Here is a 14927-nt window from a genome sequence, read left to right on the forward strand (position 1 = left end):
AACAGTGTAGAGTTGACATTGGTATGGGTAACTATCACTACACAAGAAAAGAGATCAAAATGCTATATCATGCATTAGCTAAAGAATACTATGAAATGAAGATCCTCTGCTGTCAAGGTACTTGCAATAATCATCACTAAGATAACTTGGCACGCTGTATATATAAGAGTTAAAAGTTCAGCTAACAAGAGAGATCTAGTTACCAAATTGGTAGGTTATTCTGAGTGCAATCATGAATGAAGCAGTATTATATTTCTATAAGAGAAAAGATGCATTCCATTTTACAGTAGTAAAATAAAGATGTGTAATAAAAATAGTGCTTCAAAATGCCCATACAGATTTTCTTTTAACAAAAGGGAAATACCAAAGCACTATGGCGCATCTTTTATTTACTTTAAGGTGGCTCTGTCACCAAACACTTCATAAACACGGATCTCCTCATATGCAAACTGTAAATCAAATCAGTTGCATCCAAGCAAATTCATGATCAAATGAAAGATTTAAAAAAATACAAGGTGCTGAAGATATTTATGTCTGAACAGTAGGATTGTTCATAAGAGAATGTGATGGAAATAGAAAGCATATTTACAAAGACTTTGGGAGTAATCTGTTCTCTTGCCACATCTACTGCATTCCATATGTGCTGTTCTACGTAGGGGAGTTTCCTATGTGGGGGAATATTTCCTCTCAATAATTCCATGAATTAAGAATTGGCATATGTGTACATATGCATGTTACGTGCATGTTAGGAACAGACTGGATCAGTTCCTTTATATCTGCATGGTTTCCTTTAGACTCAAAACCGCTTCAAAAGAATCTCATCATAAAGTCACAATCCATTTGTCAACTGTTAACTTGACTATATTCTATCCTTCACAGAGCCAGTTTCCAACAGAAATGTAATTTTGTTTCTGGATAAGAATTATGAACCTTGAAAAAAAATGCTGAGCTTTTTCTTCTGTTTCTATAAGGCAAATTAAGACTCTCAGGCTGTGTTGCATTAAATAAGCACAGTGAATAAAATTAATCCTAAAACAAGATTTTTGGGATACAGAACCACTAATAACACAATAAATATGCTCACTTATGTACGGTACTTACCAGTCACCTTTAAAGTTGCTGTGCTGCTTACACTGCCGAATTGATTTGAGGCTTTGCAACTATATTCTCCACAGTCAACTACTTGAGGTCTCGGGATTTCAAGAGTGGATGTATAATTAGCTGTACGTATGGTATACTTGTCACCATCATAGATTTCCCGCCCAGCTCTGTACCACTGAAATCGTACGTTTGGCGCCATCTCGATCTCACAGGTGAACTTGGCGACGTGGTTCACAGCTACTTCCTGGGATTCCAATCTTCTTCGCAGTATCGGACCAACTAAAAAGAAAAGCATAAAGTAATATGATTATAAATCATCCACGTGCATGTGAATATTAATTAGATGGTGTGTATAAGTCTACATTCCACATCACAGTTAATAAAGTGACCAACAGTAATGAGATGGATGATGTCATGAACAATCCAAGGAAAGTGGCTGCAAAGGAAAATGATTGTCAAGAGTGAAAGCAAACCCTAAGAAGTGCTCAGTCAGTCTACCCAAGGTCTATGTTGCAGTGCATCATGGCACTCCAGTATTCTGAAGTGCTACTTACTACCAGAGACATGCGAACAACGTGATATATTGAACTATACCAGGTTGTACAGAATGAAATGTGTGACATTCTGCTAAAATGGTGCAATGGTGTTCAAGACTTATTGTAACCATGAAAAGGAAGAGTGAACATTCTGTTCTGTGAACATGGGGATGAAAGTGCTGAGACATGCGCGCTTTTAAGAGCCCGTAATTACAACTGAAGTCTGTTTAGTGATTGTTTGTGAAACATACCATGAAACACTACTGCAGAGTGAGAAGTGCAAATTATTTCAGAAGCTAGAGGGGGACATGTGAGTGGGTAGCCTAAGAAATATACCAATTGAGTACTAATGAAGACATAAAAAGGGAGAGAATCTGTGATTAGTTTGGTGATGAACTAGTGGTCTATACACATCTTTTATCTGTATCCACAATGATACAGATATGTATAGTTCTACTTTGTTAGATAATGAGTGAAAATGAAAGCAATATTTTATCCCCATAGTCCAACCTCTTTTTACAACTGTGAGTTTCGCGGATGTTGTTGTTTTTCCACCTTCATTCAGTGCCTCACAGGTATACTCTCCTTGATGTACTTCCTTCAGGGCTTGGTTGATTACTAGTGTGTATGTGTCATGTTCTTGAAAACACTTGAACTCAGTCCCTGAAGATACCAGCTTACCCTCAAAATACCAATTCACTACTTTAACATTGGTTATAATTGATGTAAGATTTACACTATCACCTTCCTCAACAACGGTATCTGCAAAACTGTGATGCATGATGGGAAAATTCTCACCCACTATCCTGTCTGCTTGATCCCTAGCCTTAACTATACATGCCTCCTCTTCATTTTCCTCAAAAAGTTCCTCCTTCCTTTCTTTCACATGCAGAGCATCTATTGGTTTCTCAATGGGGCCAGCTGCTGAAGGAATGTCTAGGGTGAGCGAGGTTGTGCCTACATCTTTAATCTGTTCCTTTAGAGTCACAGTTCTGACTTCATGAACAGTCACAAGCTGCTCCAGAGGTATTTTTGATTCTGTATTCATTTCAGCATGTAGAGGCTCGGGTGAACCAACAATCTTACTAAATGATTGCTGCTCTATAGGTGTAACATCAGCTATAGTAACTGAATACATTTCTCGAAGAGGCGAACAACTAATATGTAAGGTATGATGTTCAGGTTTTGATATATTGCTGGGTTCTTCTGCCATCAGAATGTGCTGTTCTTCATAAATAATAGAATAGAATGCAGCTTGCACTTCAGTTTTTAAGTCAGCTGCATGCGAATATACACCTTCAAGGGAGAGAGTTATTTCTACAGGGTTGGAACTTCCTATGGTAATCAGGCAGGTGCATCTTGTAAGTTTTGGTTCTTTAGTTATCTTCACAGTTTTTAAACAAACTTTTTCAATATCATGTAGTGGGTCAGAAAAAAATACGTGTTGTTCACTTGTCAGAGCTGCTTTCAGAATGCTTCTTATTTTAGCCTTCATGTCTAAACTACAACATACTGGAACCTCAGCTACAAATGGGTTTTCTCTGGGAAGGACTTGGTATTCTTGTGTTTCAGGAACATTCATTATCACCCTTAGTTGCATCTGTGCCTTTAGAGCTTCAGTGCCTGGCCTTGATAATTTCTCTAGGTGTTCTTCTTTGAAGGGTTGTTTTTCCTCCAGTATTAGTGGAAGTCTGACTGACTGTCCTTCTTGGATTCGAGCGGCAAAATCCTGCTCTGTGGCTTCTAGCACGTCTGTATTCTCTATGGGGATACCTTGTTCCCCAATGCAGATGGATTCTGAAGGTAATTTGGACTCAGTCTTCACCTCGCAACTCATGGCCTGAATATCCTTAAAGGTTTCTGTATGTCCTAAGGTCAAGGGCCTCCCTTCAGTCACGGTTGATACCTGCATAACTGTTTGAAAGTCTTCTTTTCTCAAGGCAGCTTTTTGTTCTTTCCCCGCTTCAGGAACAATTTGCTCTTTGGGGAGCAATATTTCCTCACTCACAGTTGTCAGCCACTTATGGAGCTGAGGCTCAGCTATTACAACTGAGTTTTCTCCAGCAATACTGCTCTGAAAGGTCTCCAGGGGTTCTGCTGTGATCTGGCACTCTTCTTCAGAAGTCACAGCCCGTTTAAACAGGATTTCAGATTTCTGTAAAGCAGTTTGGTGTTCGGGGTTTTGTAAAGTCAAGATGCCCTCCTTCGGGAACACTTGCTCAGTTTGGCTCACGTGCAGGTGCAAAATGGAACCCGGCTCTTTGGCGGATTGAATGCTAAGTGGCTCAGTCAGAGCAGAAAACTGTTTCACATCTTCACAAGGGGTGGAAACATTGTCTTTGGTTATTGAGCACTGTAGTAAATTAGGGCTTTTCCTAGACAATGCTTCAGCTTCTGGTGGCAGCTCAGAGCTAAAATGCTCTTCCCTAGATAGGATGATTTGCCCATGAACAATGGGCAACTGTAGTGACTTTTCACCCTCCTTTTGTATTTCTGCCATTACAGTGCTATCTAGTTGAGGAATATCCTCTGCTTTTTCATTTGAGAGCTCCTGTTTTTCTTCTGCAAGCACGGCCATTTTGACAAGCCTGTCTTTAATCAGAGAACCCTTTTGCTGTTCTGCAACTGTTGCATCAAAGGTGGACTCTTTTGGAAGCATTTGGTTGGAGCCAATCATGGGCACATGCAGTAGATTTGATGGTTCCTGGGTTGAATGAACTTCTTCAGATGCATCAACATAATCAATAGCCTGAGTATGAGCTTCACTGATCTTACGTTGTTCTGCTGCAACAACAGATTGGAAAAAATTGCCTTCTTCCTGCACTAGCGTGCCCTTCTCCCATTTGTGTGTTTGGACTTCCAAAGTACTCTCCTTTGACAGTTCTTGGATACCCTCAATCCTAGGAATACTCACAACATTCTTGGGTTCACTGGTTGGAGTAACTTCTCCAGCTCCTGAAATTGAGAGTGCAACAAATTCCCCAGAGCAAACTATATAGTTCTCCTCAGAAATAACAGAGGCGATGGGAGATCTTTCTTCTTTTGCAGACTTTGGCTCAGCCATCTCTGGCTGCTTTATTTGCAATTCTTTTTCTTTGTCTTCTTGGTTTACTTCCTCCACAACAGGTAAACAGATATCAAAAACTTGGTGGATTTGGGAACCGGGCAACTCAGCTACTGGTGGGCTTTGAATCGGCTCAGAATGTTGCTCTAGGAAGCCAGGGTGTTCCTTCACTTCACTTGCAGTAAAAGCTGTAGGGACCACCTTTTTCGTGGCCTGAGAAGATGCACCTACAATTTCCTCAACCTTTTGAGACTCAAGCAAGGCTGTTTGCTGAGTAAGAAGGGCTTCCTGCTGGATAGTAGCTGTTGAATAAGACGTTAAAGCATCCACCTCTTCACTACGGAGTGAATGCCTTTCCTCTGTTCCAATTGTATACATCATTTGTTGCCCACCCTGCCTAACATCACCAGGCAGTTTAACTGCATATAAACGAGACTCGGTGGCCTGCTCACTTACAGTTTCTTCATATGTTTTGGTTCGTTTTTTCTGCATAGCTTTCTGCTCGTTATATGGAAACTCACCAGAGAGGTCCAGAAGAATAAGAAGTTCTGCACTACTAGTGGCTTCACCCAAGGGATTTATTCCTTTACAGGTATATAAACCACCATCTTCTCTCTGACACTTATTCACTGTAAGTGCTCCAGAACCATCTGGATTATGAATGATGGTGCAATGCATGCTGGAGAAAATCTGGACACTTTCCTTAAACCAGTAAATTTCAGGAGCTGGCTCACCAGTCACTTTATACGTAAACACTGCTGGAGCACCCTGTATACACTGAACAGGATCTAGTTTCTTAATGAAAAATGGAGATTGGGGACTTCCTTTCTTTTCTATGGAAGTCTCACTGGCTAATTCTGCCACCAATTCCCTGTTATCTCCCTTAAGATTCACCTTCAGATAAGCACTGCATGCAGTCTCTCCGTGGATATTGCTAGCAGTGCAAGTGTACTCTCCCTCATGATCTAATTTTGTGGAAAGAATGATGAGGCTATAGTTGTCATCATCAAATACAAGTTTATAATCAGTAGATGATGTCAGCATAACACTATTGAAAAACCATTGTATCTGAGGTTTTGGATTCCCAGTGACAACAACAGAGAGTCTAGCTGTATCTCCTACACTTATCTCAATGTTCGACACATGTTTGAGAAAGACTGGAACATGGCTCTTCTTTTGTTTCATCTCTAGGTTGCTGGAATAAACTGAATTTTCAGGCACGAGTTCAAGTGTTTTATCTCTATCAGATAACTGTAGGTTGCTGGTGTAACTCTCGGTTCTTTCTTCCTCAGCGGACAAAATAATAGAACTAGAAATTTCTGTATGGGGAAAAAAATTATTTACATTTTACTAAAATGTTTTCATGAAAAGTTGCAAGTAGTAACTACAAGTTATTAACTATCAAACATGTTAGGGCAACATTTTGTATGTGTGCTGTAGTGGCAAGGCTGCAAAGTAATTAAAACATTCGTATGAAATCACCTTTGCATCAGATTGGGGGCCATATCTTGCAACTGCATTGATAGTGAGAATTTTCAATTTAAATCTGTGCATGAGAATTAGGTGGACCTCCACAGCCCTGTGTCCCGGGGCAAAGGTCAGTGATGGTGTCCTCCCCATGCGCAAATCCCCCCCCCCACTTATCTGTAGCTTGCGGAGCCTCGCACACCCCAGGATGTGTCAGGGAAGCTTCCTGAGGCTACCCAGACGCTTTAAACTGTGCTTCCAGGAAATTGGAAGCACAGTTTCAGACCCAGTTGGGAGCCTCAGAGAGGCTTCTACCGGGTTCTAATGGTGCGCGAGGCTCTGCACCCGGGGCATTTGCCCCATGAACTAAATGGAAAGTCCACCACTGGGAATATTTGCATGCAAACTGAAGACAAAATATATCCATCTTTTTTTTTTTTTTTTTAAGTAAAATGTTGGTAATAGTGAAGTGTATTAACAGAGCCAAATTTTCAATTTTCGATGAATACCAGACAGCAAAATAAAACAAACAGTTGCATTAAATTGAATAAAAAGTATTTATAGAAGCTTGTGTAAGCAAGAAAAGCTAGAGGTAGCACTTAAATTAAGGACTCTGATTAGTTATATATCTGTCTTTTAAATCACATTGATTATCTATTTCCTGTCAGATATAGGTGTTGCACGGATCTTCCCATGATTGTTTGGTACTTGAAGAAAACTTATTAATTTCCTGATTTCATGGTCAAGTCAGCACACATTCTTATAGCACAATTTATACATGTCTATTGAGAAGTCCTATTGAGTTCAATGGTACTTACTTCTTGGTAAGTGTGTATAGGACTGCAGCTTTACTGAATTTTATGAATATAATGAGCCTTCACATTAATTTAGTGCATGCTTTGTGTAGCTGTTTTACATCTGAAAAAGGCATATGCTCTCAGATGGTTGAAAGTTGATAACTTATGCATCTATGGCACTTTCATGATTGATGGGGCCCTGATCTGGAAAAATTGGTAGACTAAAATTGTTAGTTGCACTAAAATTGTTGAAACGAACACTGATTAAGATCTGTTTCATGTGTTTCAGATGGATTCCAGCACAACTTACAGCCCAGCCCTATGAATGGGCTGCACTAGTGTTCCAGCAGCTTAGCCCAACCTATGGCACTGCAAAACTCAATTTCATATAGCATGCAACTGGGCTGTTGCTGGAAGCTGCAAGTGGTGCCAGCCACATGGTAGCAGCCTGCCTGGAGCCCCTGGCATTGATATGTTAGTGGTAGGGGTAAGGCTGTCAGTAGGGATGGAGTGGGGAAGACTGGGGGTACACCTGGGCAGGCAGGAGGAAGTGGCAGTGGTGCACACCAGATCTTATCCCTTCTGTTTAAGCCTCTCTGCCCTTTTTCTCTCCTTGGACATATACAGCAAAAAGAGGTGGCATATGTTTAATGAGACCCATAAGAGACTCCAGGGCCTATGCAAGGTAAGTAGAAATAATTTTTACTTACCTCCTATTTGCCCTCAGGTCGCCCCACCCTCCATCATTGGATGCAGCACATGCCTTTTTGGCATGGGTTGCGTGGGCACTGATGGTGGGGGATAAGAGTGGGGCTTTAAATTCTTTCCTTCTTCCGTTATTTTATTCAGGAGTATCATATAATTACATGGCTGAAAACTGACAGCGATTTTACCACAGACATCCATAATAAGCTTCTTCAAGTCAAGAAACCATCAGTGTTTTACTTTTGCACAGAAATGTTAGATTACAAACTTCCCTTGGCACTTGCTCAAAACAAATATACTGTACTAGGGCTGCAATCCTATAATACTTACCTGGGAGCAGGACCTACTGAACTCAGTAGGACTTACTTCAGAGTAGACATGTATAGGATAGCGCTGTTAAGTCCTCTAGTTACAGAGAGGTTACATTCCAGATGTTCATTTGCAACTTGACATCAATGCAAGTTGGAACAGCCAGCTCTTGCCAGTCCAGTGTTTCACACCTGTGTGGAAGCACCAGCAAAGGACATACTGTGCCTCTGCAGAAGTGCAAATGCAGCTGCCCGTAACTTGAATAGCACGTCAGGGCATTCTGTGGTCCACACATGAAAGTATAACATTGTACCAAGCAGATGTATAGTCAGATAGGAACTCGAGCTTTCCAACCAATTGATTGAAGGTTGACCCCTATGCTATTTTATGTTCCTCTCCTTTTTTTTGCAAAGAGATTTTGTGTACGAGCTTCCATAAGTTCCTCCCCCCCCCCAAAGTTGCATTAATCAGGTCTCCCATGTAGTCAGGGAGGAAAATTCTTGCCGCAGTTCACATAATAGAAAAACCTTCCTTTTCTAAATGGTAATTAATATCCTTGTATGAAAAGGTAAAGTGAAAAGAGCAATGCAAAAGTTACTTCTGTGCAGAATGAATGTACATATGGGGTGGATGGGGCTCATGCTTATTGTCCCTGTCTCTTGTGCATTCAGTATGCATATGTCCTCTATGCATTCAGTAGTAAGTCTGCACAGAGCTTATGATGTACAAACCGGACAGGCATAGGCTCTGTCTAGACAAACGGGAACACTGCAAACGCTGGATCTCTGATTGCATATTATCTCTTGCCCTTTCTGATAGCAAATAGTAGGAATCCTGCGCACCTTCAGAGTTCTAAAGAGTCCTCTATATCTTTGGGGCTCTACTAGACTACAAGCATCTTGCACTTCGTCTATAAATTTTCCTTTAACAGTAAGAGGGCACAATCCTAACCAGGTCTACTCAGAAGTAAGTCCTATTTTGTTCAATGGGGCTTACTGTCAGGAAAGTGTGGTTAGGATTGCAGCCTAACTCCTAAATTTTGTATTTATTAATGATTAGCCTAATATAGTGGTACCCAAACTGTGAGCCATGGCTCTCTGGGGACCCTAGTCAGGGGGACGCAGAATTCTCACAAAAAACCTGCTGCCCTATACAATGTATAGGATTGTAGCCTAATAGGGAGCCATGGCCAATGGCCCAGTAGGTCAAAGTATCCACCAGCTGAAAATGTTTGGGAACCACTGGCTTAGTATATGAGTGATCATTTTGATATTTTTGTTTTTGATTAAACTTTTTCAGTAATGGTTTTTTTTACAATTACTAACAGAACGTTTCCAGCTTCCTGCCCCCCTCCCCATGCCACTGGAGAAAACGGAAGTATTTTCTAGTTTCGCTCCCCTGAGCAAGTGTTCTGCTTTTAAACCTCTAAATGAGTTTTGCATGAAGGTAATGATGTTTGCATACATTCATTTGAAAGAAACATTGTCTTAAAAGGTCAAGTAATTATTAATTTTTCAAAGAATTTCAATAAACAAAAGCAAGAGCAGTATTCCATTTTATATTTTTATTAAAACAATATGTACATTGTCTTTTTAAATGTAACATCAAATATGAACAAATAATGCTCTTTAGACCCTCTTTTTATGGCGCTTCGTAACTCTGAAAAACAGACATTTGAATTGACATTGGGAAAAAAACAACATATAGCTTAAATGCTTGTTTTTGGAAGATACAGGTCCAGCTGCCCAACTTTGCTTTCTTTGAGGTTATTTAGCAATGATTTTCCTAAAACCAACAGTTATTTGGGATTTACACCTGAACCAATCTCTGCTGGTTCTGCTGATCAGCCTTAACTTTCCTGCCAGCCAGAAGTTTAATTTAAAGCTTAAAAACACTGTGGCCCTGATCCACAGGAATGGGGGCACTGCAAGAAAGCTGCACACCTGTTGTTACATGTGTGGTTCCAAAGAGTGGTGGGTACTGAAGAGCAGAACCTATTATCAGCACTGATCAGTCCCCAGGCAGGCCTGGAGTAGGAGGAAGATGGTTTGGGATTTATCCTTTTTGTCTTAAGTGAGACCTTTGAGTAAAGGATCTCACAGTGCTGATCAGCTTGGGGGAGGGGAAGAGGTGCAAGGGCTGAATCAGAACACCCTTTCCTTTTACCCCACCATAGACCTGATTGCAGTATTACCCACAGCAGCTTGTAGGGTGCCCCAGCACAGCAGATCTGCAGGTACAATTTCTTTGCATTGACCGTTTTTGAACATTCAGGCTGCACATGTGTAAGCAAAGATACTGGAAGCTGAACATGAGCATGGGAAGTCAGTTCTGACTCTGAACTTCCCCAACATGGAACTGTTTGAGGTTTGTGATTTCAGGCAATATAATACATTCAGTGCATATTCTCTAATACGCAGAGATAGCTGCATTTCACTAACTCAAAAATTGCAAGTCAACCATATAGGGAATGACAACAGACACATGCAATTTCTACCCACTTCAATGTTGAATCAGACACTCTCATTTCTCTTATACCGCAGCACTTAACATTTATGCTTTGTTATTTTATTAAATATTAATTTCAGCTACTATGCAAATTATTTTAATGCCTACTATCATTTATTTAGTGGTCATTAAGGCAGCAATCCTATACACACTTACCTGAGAGAAAATCTCATTAAACTCAAAGGAATTTACTTCTGAGTAGATGTGCATAGGATTGTGCTGTAAGAGCACTGAAATACCCTGTATATCCATTGTGTTAGCATAGTGCAACTAAGCGGTAAAAATAAAAGTCCCTTTCCTTTTAACCTCAGATTTTCCACATATATTGATATCTTGCTGTTTGCATCTAAAATGTTTGTCTAAATGTTTATCTAAATTTGCTTTAGATAATACCCATTCCAGCTAGCTGAGAGTAAAATGCTAGACTGGAATCATCAGCAGAATAAAATGTCTTGTATGATTTAAATTATTTTCACCATTTGCCAGAACTGCACTCTCTCCCTTCCTCCCTCTCTGCCCGTATTTTTATCACATCACTCTCTAATCTGTATATAGCAAGGACATGCCAGGTTCACAAAATGAAAAAATAAGAACAGTCTAACTTTTATTTAAAAAAAAAATCTATGTCAATCATTTAATATTTTATCCAAAATCAGTTGGGCCAGTACAACCAAATTAGTTGTATGCCTGAAATTACTCTGAGATTGGTGGGGAAATTTATATAATCTCTCATGATCCTTTTAAAAGAGAGGCATGAAGGTTTGTCTCCGCACATATAGTCAAGCTGAAGCTTTACAAATTTCTCTGGAGTCCTCAGAGAACAAACTTTTTTGTCTGTTTTCTTTATAAGCATACAACAGTGTTTCAAATCAAAACCTTCAGGCTTCTGTAAGATCAGATAAATAATATGTGATAACAGGAGACAAATTTCATGGTGTAAATGCCTGATTACAACTTTTTTTGGAGTTACTCTAAAAAGAATTACTCTGTATTTTCAAGAATAATTCTAATCTTTTTGGGGACATCAGAGATCTTATACAGAGTTAAGTTTGAGATTATGTGGTGCATCAAGCCATGCATATTTGATGATATACTGAGCAAAAGATATAAAAATAAGAACATGCATATACTTAATGCACTACTTTATTTAAATATAAATCATCATGCTTCTTCTAAAGTATCAGTTTTGAAAATCAAAACAAGCAGCCTTAACTCTCAGGAGTATGAGGCTGTCTGGGGTCAATATACAGAACTGACAGCCCAATCCTATGCATGTCTATTCACAAGTAAGTCCCATTCGAGTCAATGGGGCTTGCTCCCAGGAAAGTGTGGACAGGACTGGGCTGTTAATCAGTGTCATATTCTTCTCTATGTATTAATTTTTATGTACCTTGGAAGGTTATTTTCATTAGTTTGCATAATTATGTTTGAAAGAACAAGGTGTTATTGTTGAGATCCTGACTATGTACCTATGTATTTTTTTTTTTATTTAATACGTGAATACTCCAGTTCTATGCATCTTTTCTCAGGAAATTCACTGACTTCAATGGAACCCATTCCTGGATTATTCATGCGGAACAATGAAGCCTAAATAATTTGATTGGATCAAACAGTACACTGGAAGGTACTATTTCTGTTCCCATATTGAAGGGGGGGGGGCAAGAAATGCATAGTTTTAACTTGTGGTCTATTTGATATTTAACAATATATGGTTAGAGAAATATAATAATAATTACTAGATATTATGCCCTGACCAGAGTTTGTGTCCTAATTTGAGTTGTGTCCTATTTTTCCCCCCATCTATGGACCAGAGATTGCTTCAGTTTAGGTTTGCTAAACTGCTCTAGACTTCAGGTGCTCAAAACTTGGTAAAAGAGAAATAAATCCTGAATTTTTTTATATAGTCCTTATCATGACAAACCTCTCACAGGGGGCCAATTTGGTCTCCTATTCTCTTTGAATCAGGGTATTTTGACTGGCATCGGGTTACTCTTGATTTACATTGGAATGAAATCAATATAAGTCTCGGTTACTTCAGTGGGAGTTTTGTCAGAAGAGGAACAACATAAAGATTCAGGATCTAGAGAATTGTATTTTCTGATATAACATTGTGAGAGAGAAATCTTCATCTGACTTATTTCACAGAACTGTGTTGAAAATGGAGTGTGCATATAAAGTACAACACCATACGATCCAGTTGCAAGGAAACCAGGGTAACAAATATTCCAAAACCCTTTTAACAAAAATGCAAATGCACCTTTAAATAACACAAGCATATTTACATGTATCAGACGAAGATGGTAAACACATGTGGGCAACAATTACAATATCATTACAGGGATGAATAAGGGATCAGGATCAACAGAAGTCAATTTGAAACGTGCCTTGTGTTGTCGACATGAATAAGGTCTAAGCGCTACGTAATCCCTACAATAGCTCACAAGAGTGAGCGTCAATGTAAGGCGAGGGAATTCCACTTACAAGGCTGCTTCAAAATACAGGAAGCATTTGAAGTTACTGCTACATAGTTTATTTGCACAAATATCTGAAACCAGTGCAAATCTGTGACCTCTTTAAGTCAAAAAATAGATTTTGAAACCAAGCGTGTATTTAGCAGATTGTTAACAAAGCAGTAGTGCAGGCAGTCCCTGCTTTGTTTGTTGCTACACACTTGTACACCCCTTCATCATTTTTGACTAGGTTCCTTACAAGCAGGCTGTGGCACCCCACCTGACATTCTTCCATACAGTATCTATCTCCAAGGATCAATGTCCCGTTCTTGAACCAACTGATAGTTGGTTTTGGAGAGCCAACTACTAGGCACTGAAAACATGCAGAAGTACCTATGAAAGAAGCACAATCGGAAATAGGCTGCATAAACTTGGGAGGTGCTTCTGTGATTTGGAATTCAAAGCTGCAGCTAGCTGTACTCTCTGCTTTAAATTCAATTTGCTCTTCTTTGGCTGGTTCAGCAAACACATCAAAATTTATGTTGACACACGACTCTCCTTCCTCTTCCTGCTCCTGTTCTGTAACAGCTACAAGCTTTACAGCTTTCTGGGAATCATCAGTTTCACGTTCAAACTCAAACTCCAGTTCTATTTCTGTCTGGCTGCCATTTTGAATAGTATTATCAACAAGCAAATCTATTTTCTGAGGCCTATCACTACTGCTATCTAAACCTGCCTCTGTCTCACTTCCCTCATTTGCAATTGCAAGAGACCTCTGGCACTCTGTTACAACTAAAGAGCATTTGCAAGTAGCTTCTCCAACAGTATTAACTGCCTTACACAAATACATACCACTATCAGATTCCCCTACATTCTGAATTTTAAGACTGTGGCTTCCATCCTCACTAACAACAATGTACTTGGAAACATCTGGCGTAATGCACTTATTTCCCTTAAACCACTGCACTACTGGAGTCGGTGAACCTGAGACAGTACAGTGAAACAGCGCATCAGATGTTTTTGGAGCCTCTGTGTCAAAAACAGGAGTTGTGAAGCGTGGTGGCATCTCTGTGACTTGAAAGTCAATTTTGACATCTTCACTTTCTTTCCCAGATGAAGCCATTGTGTGTTCCACCAGAGATAAAGGGAGAACATCAAGAGATACAATCATGCTGCGATTATCAGAAGAGTCCTCAGGAATGGTGACTATTTTCAGTTGCTTCTCGCATTCCTTAATCTCATTTTCATCCAACTCTACTTCCAGAAGTATTTCCTGAGGAGAAGGTGTCCGTGATGCTGAACCTTCTTCTATATCAAATTCTATAACATGTTGATGAGTGACTGGAGGAGGAAGAGCTAATGCTCTCCCATCATGGGGCAACACTTCTACTTGTGTAATGCTTTTAGCTTCCCCTATGATATTTACTGCATGACACATATATTCTCCTCCTCCAGTTCTTTGAACATTGCGAATTTCCAAAATACATATATCACCCTCTTTTTGTATTTTGACATGTTGATCTTGTTCGAGCAATGACTTATTTCTGTACCATTTCACATCAGGTATAGGAGAGCCGATGACTTCTGCAATAAAGCGCAATGTGCTGTTTTCATAGATCTTCCGTTTAGTCAATGCTTTAATAAATGCAGGAGGCATTTCATTTCCTTTTGGCTCCAATGCTTCACACGGGGTACCAAACATTTCAGCACGTAGTTCTTCAGGAGATGACTTCCTCTGTTGCAGAGGAGAGCCTGTAGGTGTTTGATAACGTTCTGGTGGTGTAATTGGCCTTGTCATATCTGAATTTCTATTTGGCTCCTCTGAAGGCGTAGAATAGCGTTCTGGGCTGCCTACTGGTGTAGAGTATCGCTCTGGGCTGCCTTCTGGTGTAGAGTATCGCTCTGGGCTGCCTACTGGTGTAGAGTATCGCTCTGGGCTGCCTACTGGTGTAGAGTACCGCTCTGGGCTCCCTGTTGGTGTATGGTAAGA

The 14927-nt window shown here is 39.9% G+C and overlaps 1 protein-coding gene across 1 annotated transcript in view; it reads right to left on the reverse strand.

The window, feature by feature from the left end:
• The window catches only part of TTN (titin), a 322156-nt gene that overhangs the window by 236725 nt on the left and 70504 nt on the right, over positions 1-14927 (reverse strand). The window contains exons 45-46 of the mRNA XM_066621689.1: positions 2148-6020; positions 1102-1380 (exon numbers count right to left, since the gene is read on the reverse strand). Of these exons, the coding sequence (XP_066477786.1) occupies positions 1102-1380; positions 2148-6020 (4152 nt within the window). The remainder of the gene's footprint in view (positions 1-1101; positions 1381-2147; positions 6021-14927) is intronic.

This window comes from Tiliqua scincoides, chromosome 1 (assembly GCF_035046505.1).
Source record: "Tiliqua scincoides isolate rTilSci1 chromosome 1, rTilSci1.hap2, whole genome shotgun sequence".
Classification (NCBI taxonomy): Eukaryota; Metazoa; Chordata; class Lepidosauria; order Squamata; family Scincidae; genus Tiliqua; species Tiliqua scincoides.